The 23,390-nt window shown below is 46.3% G+C and overlaps 1 protein-coding gene across 2 annotated transcripts in view; it reads left to right on the top strand.

Moving 5' to 3' along the window:
• Window positions 1-23,390, top strand: part of IGF2BP1 (insulin like growth factor 2 mRNA binding protein 1) — a 45,518-nt gene that overhangs the window by 20,700 nt on the left and 1,428 nt on the right. Inside the window, exons 3-14 of one of the 2 annotated variants that reach the window (XM_067540895.1) lie at window positions 8,633-8,681; window positions 11,260-11,311; window positions 12,643-12,706; window positions 14,712-14,993; window positions 15,876-16,010; window positions 16,649-16,771; window positions 17,570-17,705; window positions 18,249-18,371; window positions 19,834-19,950; window positions 20,743-20,817; window positions 22,393-22,524; window positions 23,231-23,344. In XM_067540895.1, the coding sequence (XP_067396996.1) occupies window positions 8,633-8,681; window positions 11,260-11,311; window positions 12,643-12,706; window positions 14,712-14,993; window positions 15,876-16,010; window positions 16,649-16,771; window positions 17,570-17,705; window positions 18,249-18,371; window positions 19,834-19,950; window positions 20,743-20,817; window positions 22,393-22,524; window positions 23,231-23,344 (1,402 nt within the window). Of the gene's footprint in view, window positions 1-8,632; window positions 8,682-11,259; window positions 11,312-12,642; window positions 12,707-14,711; window positions 14,994-15,875; window positions 16,011-16,648; window positions 16,772-17,569; window positions 17,773-18,248; window positions 18,372-19,819; window positions 19,951-20,742; window positions 20,818-22,392; window positions 22,525-23,230; window positions 23,345-23,390 lie in introns of both variants that reach the window. The other variant, XM_067540896.1, reaches the window with a different exon arrangement.

Raw genomic sequence — 23,390 nt, 5'->3', positions numbered from 1 at the left:
TTATGTTCAGATATAGATGTAAAGAGACAAAACTAGAAGAATGGGAAGGAGGATGATAAAGAGTGCCTGATAATAATAATAATAATAATAATAATGGGTAGCGTCTCTGATTAGAAGATTTTAAAGTTAATTAGCAAATATTAATTAAGCCTCAATAATCCCTCTGAGGGGCGAGCAAAAATTCTCTGCATTTTGTTGTGGGGAAACTGAGGCTTAGAGAGAGAGGAGTGAGGAAGACTGTGCAAGAGCTGAAAATGGAATCATGAGGTCTCTATTCACCTAGATTTAAGTACCAGCCAGACATTCCTCCCCAAAATTCAGTCTTGCTAACCTACAGGAGCTGCAATCGGAGTTTATTTTTATGAAGAAAAATTAGATTCCACCTACAGAGTCATGGCAAGGGAGTGGGGTGGGGTATGGACAGTTCTTGTTTGTACATGGGAGACTTGATTATGGCCATGTATGTGAAGAATACATTCTCTGAGCATGCGGATTCTTGTAGCCGGTTTAGGGGTCAGGAGTAGTTAGAGACAGGTTTTCCTCTATCAGTTTAAATCCTTTTGACCCTCTCTGAACTATGACATTCCTCGCATTCTAGACTCCTTCAGCTGTCGCTCTTCCATTCATTTCAGGACATGGATTAGCTAGCATCCAAACAAGGGATTTGATTTCATATCGCACTTTTCCCCCAAAAGAAAATAGCAAATAAAACTGAAGCTTTCTAACCCAACCAGTTGGCTTCTGTGAAAGCCGTGACATTTTACATGTCAGAACCTTCCTGTCTCCTGCATTGATTAGCGCTTTTTAAGCCTTTTATGTCTCATTTTGACTTGAACTTTCCAAAGGGAAAAAAAAAGGAGTTTTAAAAAGATTTTTCCCTTCTTGGGTAAGATGATGTCGATTTTTTCTAGTGCAGCAGAGAGACCTCAGTAAACAGCGTTTTTCAGCCATTTGGTTTCACTGAGCTGGAGGGAAGATGTAGGTTTGCATGTTGGATATCAGGCATTTTCAGATCAGTAATATGGATCATTACAAGGGGAACTGAGAGTCAGACATTTTTCCTTTTGGGGTAAAGCAACCAATGGGGAATCCTGTAATGTCATTGGCTATTTAGATGATTCCAGCCAGCGTCTTAGATGATGAAAACAGTGTAGCTCCACCAACTTAAACTAGCCAAAGATTTGGCACATGAAAGGTATACGTTTTGTTTATACCTGAAAGTTTCACTTCTATATCAGATTTCATATCCTGGGTGAAATCCTGGCCCCATGAAGTCAATGGCACCTTAGCCATTGACTTTGATTGAGCCTGGATTTCATCCTTTGTTCATGGTGAAACCTACCAAAGATTTGTGATATTTTAGTAGAACATGTTGGTAATATTGTAGGGGAAAAATACTATAAATTGCTTTTGGCCTCTTCAATTTGGGAACATTTCTTCATCCCACTTAGGAATTAATTAACCGTATTCTGAATGTATGTTAATTTACTGATTTGTCATGTAATTTGAGAAGAAGCAAACAATCAATAATGAATAATAACAAACATATCCCCTCATTCTGTTTGTGGAATTTCATGTTCTTGATTCTTCTTCTTTGACAACTTTGTGACTCTCTCTAGTTCTGGGGCAATCGTGAACGGATCTGAGACTACTTAATAGTCTCTCTTTGAGCTGTCTTGATTGGCTGGAGTGGTTCGGAGGAGTCATGTGGCGTTAGTTTTGCTCCCTGGTTGGAAGAGCACACAAGCACTGCTCATTACAAACTGGTTCCCATGAATCATGTAGCTCTGAAAATGCTGAATGTTCATGAAAAGCAATGGCAAAAGGGGGAGGAACACCGTCAAGGCAACTGCAATTAAAATTTTTGAAAGAATTTTAGTGGACATTTTTTGCATTATTAACCCAGTTCTGTGTGTAGTAAAGGAAGTAGATATTTATCCATGTAATATGCCAACTAAGTGTGTGTTGTGTCGATAGAGGATAATAGCCTACTACTGCTACTAGCTTAACTGAATAAACTCATGTGGAATCATGTTGTAGAGACCCATGTTTCTGAGCTGATAGTTCAAGGTTTTATCTCTGTTGATGACCTTCAGCTACGGGCCAATATATGAATGCCTTAAAAATAAGTTTAATTTATATGCCAACTCTTTGCTAGTAAAGTAAGACATCTGAGATGCAAAAGCAAGGGGATCTGGAGGGGCATGGCAGCCCTTGCAATTGCTGCTCAGTTGTCCCCTAAGGTCTGGCTTCAGTGGGGTTACCCATTGTTATATAGTTGTTAGGGTCCTGCTTCTCCATTGCCCCGCACATTGTGTAGTCACTCACACCAGTGGGACGTGGGGGAATTAAACCCTTAGCCTTTTTTGTAGTCCCTGTCTACAGTAGCAGGTTCGCTGTGCCCCGGTGAATGGCTCTGCACGAAAGCAGTGTCAGTCCACCAGGTTCATAAAGCGAATCTTTGTTATTCTGCTGCCGGTTCCTTAACGCAGAACATGCCGACATCTACGAGAAAATAGATTTGTACAAATGCTGCCCTGACGAGCTCTACGCCGGCGCAACTGAGGGATGTTTTTCTGGTGGTGTTGAACAAGGGCCAGCATTGGGGGAGGTGCAGTAAAGCTTACACTTGAAGACAGCTTGAAAGCTGCAGCTGTCTTAGAACACGCTGGCCCAGTTGCTGACTGGCTGTAGCAGTGTTGCAAAATGCTCTCGGGATGGCACTTCTTTTCCAGGTCATTTCTGGGTGCAATTCAGTAAATGGACTGATAACTCTTGAGTGCTTGAGTCATGCCAGGGGTTCAGCGACCTGAGAAATCAGTCCTCTCTCCCTATCCTGCCAAGACAGTTGATTAGCAATAACGTGCAAGCCAACAGTTTCCTAGGTCTGAACATTTGGGTGCCAGAGGTAGGGGTAGGGTGACCAGATAGCAAGTGGGGAAAAATGGGGACAGGGAATGGGAGGTAATAGGCGCATATATAAGAAAAAGCCCTGAGTATCAAGACTATCCCTATAAAATCAGGATACTTGGTCACCTTAGGTAGGGAGTTCTTAGTCTGGGGGAATTCTGAGCTTTGTAAGTTGTGCCGGCTCTTCATCTGATTGGGTCTGAGCTTTTGGGCATGGTATAAAACTCACCCAAGCACAGCGCTTATTGCAGTGTTGGTGCTGCATGTTTACTATATGACCAAAACAAACAACTCATAATGAAATAATTTGATGGATCTCCATTTTATCTTCCAGTTGGGGCAGGCTGGATTGATTTAAATCAAAAGTGATTTATACTGGCAAGCAGGAAACCTTGATTTAAGTAACCAATTTGAATTGTGTTTGGCATTTGTACTTTTTAGTTATTTTCCTAAAGAAAGGCTGATTCTCATTGGTTGGTATCCATTAAAAACATGTTGATTTGCAACTAAACATTGCCGTTACACTAAATATTGTACTTTTTTCCTAAACAAGAGGATGCACTAAATATATATGCATTTATTTAAGCAATTATATAGCTCCACATACATTTCTTTTGAATTTCTACATTTTTTATGTTAAAAAATGGTGAATGTTAGATTTCTTTACTAGATGATTAATTTTTTTCTTTGTGAATTGTGTCATTTTGGCTGGAAACTGGAATTCAATTAAAAATACATAAAAACATTTTAAAATTTGTTTTTGTTAGTTAAATAATCTACCTTTAATGTGCTGGACACATAAGAATAAATTTGTCAAAAATATGATTTGTATTTAAAATGAATTGCTATATGAAACAAAGAGGATCAGTATTTAGTGAATTGAACTGATGGTTTTGGTCATCGTGTCCGTCAAGATTTTAGAAATAGTAGAACTCATCCTCGCATACCTAATTTTTATTCATAGATTGGAAAAGAAAAACAAGATTTCCTGCTTTTTCAACTTCCAATCAGTTTCTTGACTTTGAATGAATGAGTCATTGAGCTGGAATAGTTGAATAAACAGAAATGAAGAACACATTCTCTCTGCACCTGCGGAAGTAGCTGCTGTCAGTTAAAAGCTGGTTTAGCCCTTCAACAAAGTCTGTTTCCAGGTGCTTAACCAGCGACTTCCACCAGTTCAGTAGTTTGACTTTCTTTAAAATATCAGCAGCAAACATGCACCACTTGAATATTATTTTTATTTAATTTAAATGGTTTTAATAAATTATAGTAAATGTAGACTTGAATATATGCTGTTATAATTTCACATTGCATTTTAAATAGGTTTATTTAAAAAAAAGAAAAAGATATTTAATTTAATTAAAAATTCAGATTAAAAAAAATTAAGTCAGCGATTTTTATTTATCCTGATTTGGGGACTGTCTGCAAAATTGTCTCCAGCAATTTTTTGAATGTATTAATAATTGAGAATGAGCCAACCAGATTTCACAAATTCACTTTACTCTTTCTCTTGCCATCTGAGCCCTGTTGGTTGAAAAGCTCTCAAACAGCATGGTGAATACTTAGATAGATACAATTATGATCGCAAGTCACACAGTATGGTTTCTGTTCCCTGATTGTATGAATGTAACATACATCAGGCTTTCAGCACATTTGCGTGTGCAAACCTAATATTTGCTCTCTGGGAGCATTTTTACTAGGATTTGGTTGGGTAATTTAAAATCAATGACAAGCCCCCAGGGCTGGTACACTTGGCAGCTTTTTATTGTTCTGCATCGAAAGAAAATAAAATTAAAAAGCTAAATGCATTCTTAACTATTCCTGGTGTGCATACTGCCTAAGGCATTCAGGATTGCGTTTAGGTACGTGCTATTCAGCAAAGCACCTGGGACCTGATCAAGGGTCCACTGACATCAGTGGAAACACTGCCACTTATATATGGTCCCCATTGCCGGAGCATCAAAGCACCTCACAAGCTTTTATTCTCACAACATGCTGGTGAGATAGAGAAGTGCTGTTGCCAGCATTTTACAGCTGGGGAATAGAGGCCCAGAGAACAGTGAGACTTGTCTAGACACAGGGCGAGGGTTTGCTAAGCTGGGGTGTAAATCTGCAGCGCATTAGCTGGTTGCACACTAACTGTCTGGGGGGACCCTGCCACCATGTACTGCAAGTTCCCTTGTGTGCTTTGGCCTACTCCCATTTCCAGCGGCTGTAGATCAAAGCAAAGTAGGAAACTTGTAAAGCCTGATGGCAGGGTCCCACACGGACAGTTAGTCTGCGGCACACTGGTTGGCCCAGATTAACACCCCAGCTTGCTGAAGGCTCACTGTCCATCTAGACAAGCCCCAAGTGACTTGCCCAAGGTCATACAGGAAGTGTGTGGCGGAGCAAGGGCGTGAACCCATGTCTTCCAAGACATCAGCTAGTGCCACAACCAGTGAACCATCCTTCCTCTTGCTGGAGCAGCCCTTGAAAGCATGTGCTTAAGTCCCATTGAAGCCTATATTTAAGCACGAGCATAAAGAGCTTTGCTGAATGGGGATGGACTCCCGAATCAGACCGGTGTGCTGTAGTTTAGATCACTCGCTGAGCATGGGTCAACTGCATATCTTCACCTGCCCTTAAACTGGGTGGAAGGTGCTCAATATCACTCAGGATTTGGTCCATTGTGAGCCACAGTACCATGGCAGGAGGCGATTTAAAGGGATTAAATCTAACCATGGATGAAAAAACAACCACTCCTGGGAGTTTGCCGTGAGTGACGTCAGGTAACGTTCTATGCAACAGTATGTTCGGAAGAACCACTTCTACGCGTTTCACCGCAATACCAGTGGCCTCATCCACTCCCTTCTGAAGCATGAACTTCAGGAAGCACATTGTGCCCCTCCAGGCTGCGCTTATCTCAGCTGTTTGTGGCAGCTGTTGTGAAGATGCAGGCGTTGGACTGAGAGTCAATGAGGTAAATTTGGCTTTGAAATAAAAAAAAGTCGTCTCTATTTTGGGAACTTGAGGTTAGAAGGAGCCAAGATATGACCAGAGAAATGGCCTGTTATCAACTTGAACATGGGATTTAAATTTAAAAAAAAAAAAAAATCTTTTCTTTTAAACCATTAAAATTAGAACACATTTTATAGACCCCCCTCCATATTCCTTTATAGAGATTCCCCTCGGTTTTTTATGACTTCCACCTCAAGTATTTACAATATAATTTTGCTTAGGTGGATGAAATTTTAGTTTTCTCTAGAGATGGGCTCCAGCAGAGTATTGGAAACCCAGACCTGGACTCTAAACAACACAAGCTTTGAAGTGCTTGAAGGAATAGGTTTAGTTTAGTTTTGGGCCCGTCTCTCATTTCTGTCAAGGTTTTCTGTTAAATGTATATTGATGGATCATTTTTCTGTGAATTGTACCTTGGATCATTTTTTTAAAAACGTGTTTAACAGAAATCCAGTGTTTCCGTGTGAATAGTCAGAAAAGGCAGACGCGTTCAATAAATATTTCTGTTCTGTCATTGGAAAAAAAGTCACATGATGCATTCATATCATATGACGATGAAATACTTCCCAACAGTAGCTCTGGAAGTTGTTAAACAGCAATCGCTAAAATTTAGACACTTTTAAATCAGCAGGTCTGGATAACTTGATTTAAAGTGCTTTAAAAGAGCTGGCTGGGGAGGTTTCTGGACTGTTAATGTTGATTTTCAGTGAGTCTTGGAACCCTGGGAAAGTTCTAAGGGATTGGAAGAAAGCTAGCATGGTGCCACTATTTAAAAAAGGAAAAGGGATGACCCAGATAATTATAGCTTTTTTATCCTGACAGTGATCCTAGGCAAAATAATGGAGTGGCTGATATTGGAGTCAATTAATAAAGAATTAAAGGAGGGTAATATAAATTAATGCCAATCAACATGGGCTTATGGAAAATAGATCTTGTCAAACCCACATAATATCTTTTTGATAAGATTACAAGGTTGGTTGATAGAGTTTCAGTGTTGATGTAATGAATTTATGCAAGGCATTTCACTTGGTAATGCATGACGTTTTGATTAAAAAAACGGACGGATACAAAATTAACACGGTGCATGTTAAATTAAAAACTCTCTAACTGATGGTTCTCAAAATGTAGTTGTAAATGGGGAATTGTCATCAAGTGGTTGCATTTCTAGCGGGGTCCCGTAGGGATTAGTTCTTGGCCCAACGCTACTTAATATGTTTACCAATGATCTGGAAGAAAACAAAAAATCATTAGGTGATGAAGTTTGCAGATGACACAAAGATTGAGGGAGTGATAAATAATAAGAGACAGGTCAGTGAAATAGCAATCTGGAGTGCTTGGTAAACTGGGCAGAAGCAAAAAATATAAACATTTCGAAAAGGCCAAATGAAAAGTCATATGTCTTGGAACAAAAAATCCAGACCATACATATAGGAGTAGGGAGATGCTATCTTGGAAGCAGTGATTCAGAAAAAAAGTGGTCCTGGTGGATAATCAGCTGAACATGAACTCCCAGTGCAATGGAGTGGCTGAATAGGCAAATGTGATCTCTGGATATATAAACAGGGACATGTCAAGTAGGAGTAAAGACCGTGCTTAATTTATGCCAGGACTTGCCAGAGCTAAGCCCTGGCACCTCTAGGCTTGGCAGTTCATAGCTCCAGCACCTCTGGCCTTGCCACTTCAGTTATGAAAGTAAAAAAATTGCTTCAACCCCGTCACCATTTTCATTCCAAATTAAGCACTGAGTAAAGAGGTTCTATTACCTCTGTATTTGGCACTGGTATGACTGCTGCTGGAATCCTGTGTTCAGTTCCGGTATTCAGAGTTCAAGAACAGTGTTGGTAAATTAGAGAGGGTTCAGAGAAGACCCACTTGAATGACCAAAGGACTGGAAAACATGCCTTATAGTGAAAGTTTCCAGGAGCTCAATGTGCTTGCTTTATCAAAGAAAAGGTTAAGGGGTGACTTGAGCACAGTCTGTAAGTACCTATGTGGGGAACAGAAATTTGATAATAGAGGGTTCTTCAATCTAGCAGACAAGGGTCTAACACTATCCAATGGCTGGAAATTGAAATTAGACAGATTTAGACTAGGAAGAAGACACATTTCTAGCAGTGAGGGTAATTAACCACTGGGACAATTAACCAAGAATTCTGGTGGATTCTCCTTCACTGGAAATTTTTAAATCAAGACTGGCCGTTAAAGCAGGAATTCAGGGGAGACCCAGGGTCTGTATTATGCAGGAGATCAGAAGAGATGATCACAGTCATCTCTTTCGGCTTTATAATCCGTGAATCTACAATGGCAAAAGCACTTCTATGTAGATATAACTGAGTCTACCCTGGGCTTTTGCCGGTACAGAAATGTCTTAAAGAAATCATACCCCTCACCAGCACTGCTATACTGGCAAAAGCTTCCTGCATAGACCTTGCCTTCACGAGTGACCATCTCCACTCTGCTCCTCGGTTTTTGTCTGCAAAATGGTCAAGGATTTCACTTTTTCACACCCCTGACCTGACACAGCTATTTTGCAGACAAAATGATACTTGTCTACGTGGCCAAAGATAATGTGGGGCTTGATTAACGGATGCTCACAGAGAGCTTTGGGAGCAAAATGTCAGTGCTGAGCATTACTCAGTCTATGGAAGTGAAACACTGCAATGCAAAGGGCCTCGTTTCAGAGCACAACCTGGATTTCAAAGTGAGTTTCATTTTATTTCAGGAGCCGCAAAATTCAAATAAGAAACATCCCACCTCAGCTACGATGGGAGGTAAGTGAAACAACCGAGCAGCTGAAGATAAAGAAAGAGAACTAGGTGAGACTAGCTGCTGAGGGTTTACACAGAAGAACCTGAGACAGGATGTAAGGCCTAGTTTATGCATAGGTTTTTGGAGCGGTATCACTGTGTGGGTGGTTAGGAGTGTGAGATTTAAAAAATTTTTTAAAACAGATACAGTTTTACCAGTAATGCCCCTCGTGTGGGGGCAGTTAAATAGTATAAAGGTGCCTCATGCTGCTAACGTTTATTCTTCTTCCCTTATATAAATAAGCTGTTGTGGTATAAGCACTTTTATACTGATATAAGTGCGCCCACTGGGGGACGGGGTGTGCATTACACTGCTTTAACTATATCGCTTTAACACCCGACCTGTGGCTGACCACGACCAACTACACAGAAGTAAAAATTATTGGTGCCGTGTTTCCAGTAGCCTTATCTCAGTATAAAACCACACCTTTTTGGCAGTGAAGACTGCCTCAGGGCTTGTTTACATGGGAAGTTATCCAGTATAATTATGCCTGTATGGTTACGTCAGCATAACTCCCCGTGTGAGTCCTTTTATTCCAGAATACTAGTGGCTTTTTCTGGCCATGACTATGTCTATGCTATGGATCATGTGTTGGTGCAGACTCATCGTGTAGATGCAGCCTATGCCGGCAGGAGTTCTTCCAGTATAGGAACACCACCTCCCCGAATGACATCAACTGTACCTGTCAGAAGCACTCTTCTGTTGGCAGAGCTGCGTCTACATTGAGGGTTTTATTGGCACAACTACGATGCCTGCAGTGTGTTGTTTTTTCATGCCTCTGTGCGACAGAGCCATGACAGTGTAAGTTTTAAGTGTAGACCCAGCCTTGGCTTAAACAACTTCCAGAGTGACATAAACTAAAGCAGAAAAAGGCCCTGTTATATTGGAATAAGAGCCTCCACACAGGAAGTTATCCCAGTCTAACTTCCTGTGTAGAAGAGCCCTTTGGCCGGGTCTACGCTAGAAAAAGTTTGCTGGTGTAGCTATACAGATAGAGCTATGCTGGCAAATAACCTAGATGCAGCGTATGCCAACCAAAAAGTGATTTTGCTGGCATAGTTTACCCCGGCTCCCCAAGTGAAAGAAGCTGCACCAGCAAAAGCACCTGCGTTAAGGCTTTCACTAGTAGAGAAATGACACCAACAATCCCACCTCTAACCGACATTGCTCTGCTGAGAAAAGGTTGGCCTGGCCTTAGTGCATAGACAAGCTGGTGCCATGTCTACACTAGAAGCACTTGGCTGGTATAGCGATACCTGTCTACTATGCCGACAAAGTGGTCCTAGTGTGGATGCAGCTGCACTGGTAAAACTGCACCTTTCCCAGTATAGCTTGTTCCCACACGCGAAACAAGCCATGCTGGCCAGAGCACATTTATGTTGGGAAAGCTGCGTCTACACTAGGACTTCTGCCAGCGCAGATCTGTTGGTCAGAGATTTCACTTCTTCACACCCCTGACTGACACAGCTATTCAGGCAGATGTCTGTAGTGTAGACGTGGCTTATGACATACAAACCTTTCAAATACAGACACTTGATCTTGTCTTCACTAGACTTTTGTACCTCTTGCTAATTGGTTGGAAGTTAGCCTCATCTCTAAGGTCAAAAACAAGCATTTGTACCTTGAGACGAATATGGGGAGTACCCACACTAGCCTTTTTAAATGTGTTAAGCTCCTCCAGTTGGCAACCAATTAATTCGAGGTACAAAAATCTGTGGAAGACATACCCCAATTGTGCTTCAATCACCTCGACTATTGCATCTTCATCTCCGTGACCTCCCCAAGTCCCGTTTCTCCTGATCAAAGTGTTGGCTGCTTTTGATGCATATGAGAAGCTTCACCATAGCATGACCCTCCTCCAGTGCTCCCACTGTCTCCCCGTTAGCATCAGGGTCCTGTTCTACATTGATTTCCTTGGTTTTTAAAACCTTTGGTGGATTTATCCCTTATAGACTTGAGCCAAGGGGCTTTGAGAGCCACAAGTGATTATTGGTGCCCAGCTTGAGATGCCTTAAGGGGCCTGATTTTCAGAAAGTGTTGAAAAGCACCCTCTGAAAACTTGGCCCCTTTAAGGTGTCTCAAATTGGGCAGTAGGAAATGGAGGCACCCAGAATCACTGGCCATGTTTGGAAATGTACTACAGACAGACAGATACACACACATGGACACACACACCCCTTATTTGTCTTACCTAGCACCAAGAAGCCCTAACTGAGACTGGGATACCATTGTGCTAGGCGCTGTACAAAAAGTCCCTCTTGCCATCTAAACAGACAAAACAGACAAAGAGCGGGAGGGGAAACTGAGGCGCAGGCAGGGGAAATGACTTGCCCAGAGAGTCATGCAACAAGTCAATGGTTGAGCCAGGAACAGAATTAAAGTCTCCTCACTCCCAGTCCAGTGTCCTCTCCACACATATTACAGAACTGCAAGAGCCAGGCTGGCTGATTACTAGAAACTTGGTTTGATTGAAGACTTGTTTTATCTTCCAGGTATGTTCATATATGCCCCACGTAATGTAGTTTCCCTTTCATTTTATAGGTTTTGGATGGTTTGCTAGCTCAGTATGGTACCGTAGAAAACTGTGAACAAGGTAAGAAAGAGAGAGAGACAGTGTGTGTGTGTTTGTGTGTGTGTGTAAATAAATCTGTTCAGTCAGGTAATATTTAAAGTTAGACACTCGCTTTTTTCTGTGTCGGTAGAATTCAGTTTAAAAGCTGTTGGGAAGTAAAGGCTTGTTTGCTCAGAGTCATTTTCATAAAGGGTGAAATTCAATCCTGTGCAGAGGTTTAGCGTAAGTGGGACATAACATCTGCATAGGCCTTGTCTTAGTCCTCCGGCCAGGGGCAGATTTAACTCACTGAGTCAGACAAATGGCTTGTAAAAATGATATCTGTGGCCCTCGAGCCAAAGTGGTTGGGAACCCCTGGGTTAAAGCCTTAACGCAGGAAGTTTAATATTCCCTCCCAGATGTTTGTTCTAACTGGGGATATTCTTGTAACCTGTGTACATGCACAGTCCCTTTGTGAGTCCTGGCTCGTTCCTGGCAAATCCTCAGCCTGTAACTGCACACGTCAGGGGGGTGGGGGGGTGTGATGGGTTAGGGTTAAGCAGACTTTCACTTCTGGTTCCAATGTGGATCGGGGCGGTAGTGACTAAAACTCCTTGGAGTAATGAGAGTCATTCGATGTGAAACGAGTTGGGTGTCTCCATTCCCAGGGGCCCAGGGCGTAGGACGCCTTCACAAAGAGCACATTTTCTGGGCAATCTCAGCAGACAGGTCAAGGATGGAATGGGCCATAGGCACTGATCTCTCCTCTAGCTTTACACCTAGGAATATTGGCTGGATAATGAGGGTTACATTCCCCATTTTCCCACCCTCCCCCACCTGGGCCAGCTCGTCCCAAGCGTCAGCAGTCAATGGCCATCAAATCCTTATTAAGGGGTTTGTATGATAAGCCCTCTATGGTGGGTCAGGGGTTGAACCCAAGAACTCTAGAACTAAACTTGTGGGCCGCTACTGACTGAAATGAGCAGTCAAATGCATTAGCTGCTGGGCAGTATGGCCCACAACCTCATAGCTATTTAAGCGTTGAAGTCAATGGGAGTTAGGTGCCTGTGAGGAACTGTGCCTGGCAGACCAACTTATTTACATGGTTTTAGCGACTAGAGGGAAACAGACACCCTTGCTTGTTTTAATGCGGGTTATGCTCACACTGCTGTTGCTTCTGCTCTTCCTTGTCTGGGGCGTCAGTCTTCAGTGCTGTCAGTCTGGTTCTTAAAGCTACTTGAAAAAAGAATCTGGAGGGGTTCTTAATTTAAAAAAGGAAGTGATTTTATTTAAAAAGTGGCCTTTGAACCACATGCTGAAAGCACCAGCCCTTCTGCACCACTTCCATTAATTCATGTGCTTTTTGCTCTAAGTGAACACGGACAGCGAGACGGCCGTCGTCAATGTCACCTATTCAAACCGGGAGCAGACCAGACAGTAAGTGAAATTAACCTGCCCCTATGCCCCTTTAAGGGTGGCGAAGGAAGAGTTTCTTTTGTCCAAGCAGAAAGCCTTCCCCATCCCACCCCTCCAAGGTTTTGTAGAAGATGGTGTGGCCAATTCCAAGCATTCAAACATCAAGAGTCAGGCCCCCTCCCCCCCCAAAATCATGACATTGGATTAAAAATCATGAGTCTCTTTAAACACATTTTGGGTTCTTTTTCTTTGCCTCCTGGTTCCTGAGTCTTTAGGGGCTCGGGTTAGGTTATCAAACTGTTCTCTGCAATCACAAGGGCTAGAAACATACGTATTTGAAAGAAAGCAGAGATTCTCATCTAATTACATGACTCCAGGAGCTGGGCCTTTAAAAATACCCCATAGATTGTGAGAGTTAGCACCTCTGAGAAAAGTCTATGGTATGAACGAATTTTAAATTGCACATCTCAGTCCCTGATGAAATGACAGCTTTGATGGCAAACACGACTTGATCGTTTTGCACAATGCTGATTCCGATTCTGAAGGGCTTGCTGATGTGACGTTAACTGGGATCTTACAGCTGCACAGATTAAACTTCCCTTCTGTGAAGATTCCATGAAGATGGGTGCAGTGGAAAGCCTGAAAAGACATTGATTGATTCCAACCATTTTAAATTTAAGTTGAAACAGGAGGATTTCATAGATTTTAAAGTCCAGAAGGGATCTTTACACCAGCTAGCCAGACCTCCTTTATAACACAGGGCGTTGAATGTTACACAGGCTATGTGCACACTGACAGCGGCCAATTGGCCGCCGTCAGATCGATCTTTCTGGATCAATTGAGAGGTCAGTGAAGACCTGCTCAACTGATCCGGACGTCTTTGCCCTAAAACGACCCCCTCAAGAGGCGTAGCGCTGCATTAATGGGAACGCGTTTCCCGTCGGCGCAGCACAGTGAAGACACAACGGAAGTTAAGAAGTCGACGGGAGTTTCGCCAAATTTTCAGGTAAGTGTAGACCTGGCCCCGGTTACCCTTACAGTAAAGCCCACTAGCTTGTGTCTGGCTAACACATCACATCAAAATATGGAGAATCTACCTCTTCCCTGGATAGCTGGTTCCATTAGTTAATCACCGTCACTGTTAAAATCTGTGCGTTATTTTTAAGTTCAGTTTGCCTGGCTTTAATGTCCAGGTGCTTGTTCTTGTTGTATCTTTCTCCACCCGTTAGTACCTGATATTTTCTCCCCACAGAGGTACTTATAGACCATAATTGGGTCACTTCCTTTTCTCCTTTTTGAGAATCCAAACAGTCTGAGCTCAGTAAATCTCCCACTGTACGGCATTTAACACGAATAAGGAACCATCTACATCTGATACAGCCCCATGTATAGGGGACATTTCACGGGGCTTGGAGCATCAAAGACGTTTTGGGTAAACTCGGTTCCAGGTTAACAGGGTAAAGAGAGATACTTCCACACCATGGGATGTTTGAATGAGAATTGAGTAGATGCGGTTGTAGCATAGACTGTTCTTGCTTATGCTGGTAGCACCATCTATTGGTAGCCTTGTGAAACGGCAACCATCTTAAAAAATAAAAGCGAGAAATCAATTAAAAAATAGGCCCGAATTCATCCTTGGTGCAGCTTCAATGTGTGGGAGGAGGGGTGTTAGACCAGGAATGAACCTGGCCCTTTTATGTTTTTCTTCCATAACTGGATTGATATAATCCTCGAGACAGAAGGAACAATTCTAAAGGCCCCCTTCGTCTCCCTCCAATTCCATGCGATGGCCTGCCTGCCATGAGTTCTGGTTCCTTTAAGGGCTGAACTTCCCAGACAGAGAGTCTGGGCCAGGCAATATGAAGCTCATATTGTTACGCACCAGGAACAAAGCAGCGCTTTTACAAGCACCTTTTGCACTGAGTGATCTCTGAACATCACACCTGAGGTATCAGGGAATGAGTGGCCAGGAGAGACAGTAAAGAGACAAAACCGGGGATATATTCTCTCTCTCCCTCTCCACTAGAGCGATCATGAAACTGAATGGGCACCAGCTGGAAAACCACGCACTGAAAGTCTCCTACATCCCTGATGAGCAGTCCATGCAGGGGCCAGAGAATGGGCGGCGGGGAGGTTTTGGCACGCGGGGGGCACCCAGGCAGGGCTCACCCGTGGCTGCAGGCGCGCCCGTAAAGCAGCAGCCGGTGGACATCCCGCTCCGACTCCTGGTGCCCACACAGTACGTGGGGGCCATCATCGGCAAGGAGGGAGCCACCATCCGCAACATCACCAAGCAGACGCAGTCCAAGTGAGTCCCACACTGTCCTCCAGCCCCAAAGGGTTGCTTTGCACACTGTTGAGGAAGAGGCGTTCAGAGCATTGGCCAGGTGGCTGTGTGGGGTTGGATTTTTCCGTGGGGGAGAAGGACGTGATATAATTAAGTTGTAAGAACAACCTTGGAGCCTCCCGGCCTCCGACCTCCCCACCCAGGCTGCATCCCTGCTACAGCCAGGGGGAGGGAAGCACAGATCTCCTGTCACCCTGACTTCAGCAAGGAGCCTGCGCTGGTCTTTTAGCTCTGGGGAAACGTGCTCCACCTGGGTCTTTAGGCAGCAGCTCCCTTCTGCAGCCAGCAAGAGGGGAGCCGCGGGCCACTTTGAAAGCCCCTGGCCGCAGGTTGGGAACCACGGCTCTAATCAGCTCTCCTGTCCAGCACAGGCTAGAGAATTTCACCACGTTACTCCTGCAGTCAGCCCACTGATTGGCTTTCACTAAAGCACATCTTCCATAAAGGCATCCGGTCTTGATCCAAAGACATCCGGGTATGGAGCATCTGCCTCTTCCCTTGGTGCTTTCAAAATTTGTGCCTTATTTCTAAATTGAATTGACCTGGTTTTAACTTCCAGCCGTTGCTTCCTGTTATGCCTTTCTCCAAGACGGCCTTGGCGTCCCAAGAATTCAGAGTCTCGATTCTGATCCATACTTGCCCCCAAACACTTGTTCTGGGTCAGCCTGTTATAGAGTGAACCCTGCCCTGTGCTGTTCCGACCCAGTTCTGAGCTGTCCCCAAAGGAGGGTTCAGATCTGGAGCAAGACGTTTCACTCTCAAATGGGGATTCAAGCCATACGAAAGTCACAGAGCGGGATGCACCGTGTGTGTTTCACTGTTGTGTGTTTTGTGCACATGCAGAATTGATGTGCACAGGAAGGAGAACGCCGGAGCAGCGGAGAAAGCCATCAGCATCCATTCCACCCCCGAGGGCTGCTCTGCGGCCTGCAAGATGATCTTGGAGATTATGCAGAAGGAGGCAAAAGACACCAAGACGTAAGGCTTTCAGTTTCCTCCCTCTACACATCCTCTTTCTGCTCGGCCTTTATGGACTCGTACTGTAATGTCTTAGTAGCACCTTTGGAAGTGGGGAGTTCCCTAGAGGATGTTGCAGGGGCTAATGGATTAGCTCATCGGGGCTTGGAACGTTTCTGAAGAGGCCACGTCCAGGAAAGAGGATAACAGCTCAATGCTGGACCTGGCCACAGGCAGTGCAGCCCCCATGCTTTTCTGCCACCCACCTGAGATCCTGCACTGACTCCTCAACTCACAACTGCTCTGATCCTCCCCCTAATGCGACAGGATGCCAAGGGAAAGGCAGTTCCCAGCCTGATCCCACCCACACTTTAGACATCAGTTTCTGTACGTTAGAAAACTAGCCCCGACAGGAGACCAATTGACTCTTCCCCACGTGTGAGCTCCGTTCTGCACCTGGGGCCATCAGGGGTCTGACTGCAGCGCCCTGATCCGGTGCTGGCCGATGCTACCAATGGGCTGGCCTCGCATACCCAGCTGGGGGACGGTCCCTAAAGGATCTTCCCCCAGTGGAGGATGGGCGTAGCAAGTCCCCACGCTGCCACGCCCACTCCCGCCCCTGCCGTTGGGGGTTTTCATTCATTTTCTTCTTTCTCAAGAGCTGACGAGGTGCCCTTGAAGATCCTGGCCCATAACAACTTTGTGGGGCGGCTGATCGGCAAAGAGGGGCGGAACCTGAAGAAGGTGGAACAGGACACGGAGACGAAAATCACCATCTCATCGTAAGTCTCTCTCTCTCTCCCTGAAACGAGCAGAGCTTTTAGGCTGGGGGGTTTTCCAAGGTGCCGAAGAGATTTAGGCCCCCAGTCGTGACAGAGTGCTGAGAACCAGCAGCTGGACCAGCACTCTGGTCCCTGTAACTCCAGGTAGTTCCCTTGGAGAGGAAAGGAGTGGCTGATTACCAGATCGGCCTGGGCTGAGTTGAGCTGAAGAGCTGATTAGCCCATGAAGTTGGGCCGTGTCTACACTTGAACCGTTGCAGTGGCACAGCTCTGTAGACACTGACTACAGCAATGGGAGAATCCCGTCGCCATAGTTCATCCGCCTCCCCGGGAGGCTGATGCATGAATTCTTCCATCGACCTAGGGCTGTCTACACCGCAGGTTAGGTCGGCGTAACTGTGTTGCTCTGGGGTGTGGATATTTCACGCCCCTGAGCCCCGTACCTGGGTCGACCTAACTTTTAAGTGTAGACCTGGCTTGGCAGAGTAGAAGAGGAAACCAGGAAGGAAGGGAGAGGTGGGGAGAGCAGCTAGCAGTGCTCAAGTAAGGCAGATGTCTGGGCGGGGAGATCTCTCCCCTCCTGTGGAAGAAGGGGGTCGTGACACTGAATAACGCTGTGAATCGCATTGTGTGGAAAGGGGCTGGCAATACCTCCACGCTGGAGGAGGCAGCATAGTTTTTTGGGGGGTAAAACGGGGGGAGCTGTGGCTGTGCCTAGGCGTCAGTGAATCAGGGTGTGGGGCTGCCGGCAATACGCTGCCCCGCGGTGCCATGGCTCCCCACACCCTCCGCTTCCAGTCTGCAGGACCTGACTCTCTACAACCCCGAGCGGACCATCACGGTGAAGGGCTCCATCGAGAACTGCTGCAAAGCCGAGCAGGAGATCATGAAGAAAGTGAGGGAAGCGTATGAAAATGACGTGGCCGCTATGAGCGTGAGTACCAAGGAGGGCCACTTCCCCCTTCCCTCCCTTGGGACTCCCTCGGTCTATCTCTCCCCTGGCTGTGGAGCAGCTGCCACTGGGGAGAAAATGCACCGAGCATTGAGCCTGGCGTGGCACGGGAGTCACCGAGAACGGTGGACGGTCTCCCGGTCTCTCCGGGCAGTTTGTTCCACTGCTGGACTGTCCAGATGGAGAGTCACCCACCTGCGTTACGGTCAATTACTGGCATCCTTGTTAAAAGCTCTTTGAGGCAGGGACATTCTCGTACTGCGTCTCTGGGTCACCCACTCAGCGTGGCTCTTTGTCACCCCGGGAGTGCTGATGAGAGGTTGATGGGTGCCCCGTTAGAGCCTGGTCATTTAGATCTCCAGAGTGCCGGGTTCAATCCCCGATGCCCACAACCTGCCCAGGGGCGCAGAATCTAGCACGACCGGGCTCTGATCTCCATGGGGGCCACGGTAGAGGCAGCTGCGATACAAATAACAATGTGCCTGTCTCCCTCCCCTGTCTTATCCCTCTCTCTCATTCTCTCAGCTACAGTCTCATCTGATCCCCGGCCTTAACCTGGCTGCTGTCGGGCTCTTCCCAGCTTCTTCCAACGCCGTGCCACCTCCGCCCAGCAGCGTCTCCGGGGCGGCTCCATATAACTCCTTTATGGTAGGTAGATTCCATGGTTGCTTGAATCAGCCTGGCTGGTGTTTGGAGAAAGCGTCTCCGAGGAACATGGCAGTCCTGGGGCCGGGGGGGACTGGATGTGCTTTGGCAAGCTACAATTCCCCAAGCCCTGGGCTGGATTTAGTCTATGCAGAGATGGGTTGTGTGTGTGTGTGCTCCTATCCAATCCCGTGGGTGTGCTGCACCAGGCTCCTTATAGCTCAGATGTCTGTGTGGGTGCCATGTGGCCAGGTCTGGAGATTTCCTCTAAAAGGGCCGAAACCGGCACATTTGGCCTCTGTGCACAGCAAGGGGCTCGAGTTGGCTACAGCACACCTAGGACGTGTAATGAAATGCAGACCCTCTTCCCCCCCACAAGAAGAGAACACGAAGGACAAGCAGCCACTGGTGCTTTGGGCTCCCTGCGCATCCAGGGAAATGATTGTCCAGATCCAGCTCTTCCTAAGTGCAAATCGCTGGCTGAGTGTCTACGATTGTGTCTCCCTCTAGTGGCAACCGGCACAGACAAGAGCCCACGGTTAATTTATGGTTCTCACGTGGAGTGTCTCCTGGAAAGTGCTGTGAGCTGTCAGACTGGCACCTCACAGGAGGCTCTCAGCACCTTGCAGGAGCAGACCTTCTCTGTTGAAGGTTTGGGCTTGATCTCTGCTTGTCACGCAGGGTGTCTGTCTAAACCTGGCGTTGGCTTATTGCAGGCAGTCTGTGAACTGACTGCCTAGGGAGGAGTGCTGCGGAAAGAGATCTGGGGGTCACGGTGGATCACAAGCTAAATATGAGTCAACAGTGTCACATGCTTGCCAAAAAAAAAGCAAACACGAGAAATAATTCTTCCGCTCTGCTCTGCACTGATCAGGCCTCAGCTGGAGTGTTGTGTCCAGTTGTGTCCAGGTCTAAAAAACATGAGCTATGAGGGAAGATTGAAACAATTGGATTTGTTTAGTCTGGAGAAGAGAAGACTGAGGGGGAACAAGGTAACAGTTTTCAAGTACATAAAAGGTTGTTACAAGGAGGAGGGAGAAAAATTGTTCTCGCTAACCTCTGAGGATAGACCAAGAAGCAATGGGCTTAAATTGCAGCACGGGCGGTTTAGGTTGGACATTAGGAAAAACTTCTATCAGGGTAGTTAAGCACTGGAATAAATTGCTTAGGGAGGTTGTGGAATCTCCATCAATGGAGATTTTTAAGAGCAGGTTAGACAGACCCCTGTCAGGGGTGGTCTAGATAATGCTGGCTCCTGCTTTGGGTGCAGGGGACTGGCCTAGAAAACCTCTCGAGGCCCCTTCTGGTCCTATAATGCTATGATCCTGAGGACACACACTGTCCATCCAACAGCCCCACCGGTTCGATACCCGCTTTGCTAGGCAGAGGCAAACCAGTTTGCTTTGCTTGGATCCACCCCGTTTAATTGGACCCTTAATGGTAATGCTAAGCATTCTGCCCACAGCCTCCAGAGCAAGAGACGGTGCACGTCTTCATTCCCGCTCAGGCAGTGGGCGCGATCATCGGCAAGAAAGGACAGCACATTAAACAGCTCTCCAGATTTGCCAGCGCCTCCATCAAGGTAGCCTTCCCAAGGCGGCTTTGCTGTACCCATGTACGGTATTTCCATTAGCAAGTAAAATGCAAATGCAAATGGTCCAGTGAGTCCTGATTAGCCCATACGACAGGTTAGCTCTGAGCAAATGACTGGACTTCCTTGTAGTGCGGGGGAAAAGAGCTGGGTTGGCAGCTGTGGAGATTGAAGGTTTCTCCCCAGATCAGATGGTGCATCAGGAGCAGCGCTACACACTGCCTTTGTGCTCAGTCCCTGTAGCCCATCCAATCCTTGGCCTCTCCTGAGGCTGTCAACAGAGCAACCAGTTCATGTCTACCGGGCTGAGACCTGACAAACTTATTCCACGGAGATCTCTGAATTGCCCCCACATGGCAATGGTTTGCAGTCACTACTCTTTGGCAGCCTGTAGTAGGGGACCAAAGGCTTTGTAGCCCATTAGTAACCCAGTCCTGCCTGGTTAAGTATAATTCCCAGAGATTTCTTTCAATTGACTTTCACAGCAACTCTCCCCTGTCTCCTTCATGCCCCTTGAGCTGGATAACTCAGGAGGTGATTTAGTTTTGAACCCCTTCCTTCTCCCTTCCCTCCCCCCCAAATGCTCCAGTGATTTAATATCCGGGCTGAAATTCGCTAGCTGGCATTCTTGGGGCTTTCCAGGCCAGGATCTCCCTCCGTTTCATTTTGTTTAACACAGTGAAAAGGATAGAATAACAGTAACAAGCAGGGGATGGGGAGGAACTAACTGCCTACTGATGCTTTCCTCGCCTGTTTTAAAATTGTCTCCCTTCTCCCTTCCAGATCGCACCACCCGATACACCGGATTCCAAAGTGCGCATGGTTATAATCACTGGACCACCAGAAGCTCAGTTCAAGGTTCCTTCCTCCATTACTATTTTCCCCATTCTGCACTGGAATTTTAGTCCTGGGGGTTGCTACCCCGGCACAGATTGCCAAGGAGCTAAAATCCAAAGTCTAAAGTCCAATGATAGAGATGCACTGGTTCCACCAAGTTAGATTTATTTATGTAGCGTACTGTTTTTCTCTGAGGCAGCGATGTCCAGTGGCTAGAGCACAGGCGTGACATTCAGCAGACCTGGGTTCTCTTCCTGGCCCTGCCGCTGACTTGCTTTATGACCTTGGGCAAGTCACTTCACCTCTCTGTGCCCTCCCCTTTATGGAAAAAGTACTATCAAACTGAATAGGGATGAAATCAATAGGGGCCCACTATTATTGTTAATCAAGGATTAATCAATATCAGTGGTTGATTTTTTCAAAGGTACAAAGGGTGTCTTTAAAAATCTCCTCACAAGTGTCCAGATGCCCTAACACTGATTGGGATGTCTTTGTGCTAGGTGCTGTACAAACACAAAAATCACGTAGTTGCAGGCCCCGAAGATCTCACAATCTACAAGCAATGTAAAGAAGGTGTTTTGGGAGGACCTGGGGCGGGGGGGACCCAAGAAGACAGGACTGGGTTTCATAGTTTGCTTTGGTCCATATTGTCTGAACAAAGCCACTGACAGCAGGCATTTCTTCACTGGGATCCAGAAGCGAGCAACCAGAATGATCAAAGGTTTAACAAACCTGACACATGAGGAAAAGTGAAAACAATGGGGCACCTTTAGTCTTGAGAAAAGAAGACTGCGGGGGGACCTGAGAAGTCTTCTGATAGGTGAAGGGCTTGTTACAAAGAGGACAGCGATCATTTGTTTGCAGTGTCCTCTGAAGATAGGACAAGGAGTAATGGGCTTAATCTGCAGCAAGGGGGATTTAGGTTAGATATTAGGGAAATCTTTCCAATTATAAAGACACTTGCGCACTGGAATGGGTAACTTATGGAGGTTGTGGAGTTCCCATCACTGGAGGTTTTGAAGAACGGGTTGGACAGGGGTAGTCTAGGTTGACTTGGTCCTGCCTCAGCGCCGGAGACTGGACTAGGTAACCTCTCAAGGTCCTTTCCAGCCCCAAATTTCTGTCATTTTATGGTAGAAACAGGGACAGGAAGTCTGAGTGGGCATGCATCCTGGGGTTGGCAGTCATGAGTGAAGTATTTAAGCCTCTCTTACGTGAGCATCTATCACCATTGTATCTGGACAGCTTAATATTTTGTTTCTTGAGGCCTTTTTTTTTTTTAATGCCCCAGAGAGCAGCGGTTCTCAGCACTTCCTTAGTGGGATCCTCCTCCCATGCAAGCCCCCTGACACCTATTTGCCCACCCAGTTGAGAACCCCCCAGCCTTAGACAGCTGTGAAAGTAACCGTAGCAACATGACTTATCTCCCCGTTCCTATTCGAGCAATAGGGCCAGGAGACCAGATCTCACACTGGCCTGGCTTCATCAGTGATTTTGTGCCCTGAGGCCAGAGAGAGAAAAAAGCCCCAAGAGAAGTACTAACTCAGATCCAGAGCACAAGCGGAATTTAACGTCTTCCCCCGCCCCCTGTCGCAGGCACAAGGACGAATTTATGGCAAACTCAAGGAGGAAAACTTTTTTGGACCTAAAGAAGAAGTGAAGCTGGAGACACACATTAGGGTCCCTGCCTCGGCCGCAGGCAGAGTAATCGGCAAAGGAGGCAAAACTGTAAGTGAAATGAAGGCGAGAGAGAATCAGGGCTGCTGGGAGATGGAAGGCTGGCTCATTGGCTGTCATGGCTAAGAAGCAGACACCAAAGGTAGAGCCATGCGTGGATACAAATATGTCCATCCGCATCCAAACCACATCCGCAGGAATGAACTTTTTCCCCCGCTGCAATCCGCCCTCCGTCTTTTAGATTTACCCGCGTCTGCGCATCAGCCGAGCCCTTGCCAGCCCAAACAGCTGATGAGCCCTGCCCCCAAACAGCTGATCAGATGTTGAGCCCTGCCAGCCCCTAACAGCTGATGAACCCTCCCAGCTGCCCCTCCCACCTAACAGCTGATGAGCCCCACCCTCCTGTCTAACAGCTGATCAACTGTTGAGCCCTGTCAGCGGAGTAACAGATGATCAGCTGTTTGCTCCACCCCGGCTGGCAGCTGCCCCAGAAGTCTGACCGCAATCCGCAAGGAATGGTCTGCAGATATCCACAGATTTGCAGAGCTCTAACCAGAGGGCACTGAGGGGGGAGGAGGGGTGGTGGCACTGTGGGAGGCAGAGCGAGGTTAAAACTATTGCTTGGAGCGGGTCTTTGCTGGTGCTTCTGTCTCCCAGCTCCTCTGCTGAGCTGGCAGTGGATTGCTCTCCTCTTTCAACTGCCAGCTTCTCCCTGAAACGGTGCGGTTACGTGGTGGGCTCTGCCCCTTTCCTCTAGGTCAACGAACTGCAGAACCTGACAGCGGCAGAGGTGGTGGTGCCGCGGGACCAGACGCCGGATGAGAACGAGCAAGTCATTGTAAAAATCATTGGACACTTCTACGCTAGTCAGGTATGGAGAGTTGAATCTCTCCCTCTGCAGGGCTTGTGCTGGGAGG

The sequence above is a fragment of the Emydura macquarii genome, unplaced genomic scaffold, assembly GCF_026122565.2.
Source record: "Emydura macquarii macquarii isolate MOO-44397 ecotype Brisbane River unplaced genomic scaffold, CSIRO-AGI_Emac_v2 contig_629, whole genome shotgun sequence".
Classification (NCBI taxonomy): Eukaryota; Metazoa; Chordata; order Testudines; family Chelidae; genus Emydura; species Emydura macquarii.
The sequence above is the reverse complement of the archived record's forward strand: the minus strand, read 5'-3'. Positions and strand labels throughout refer to the sequence as shown.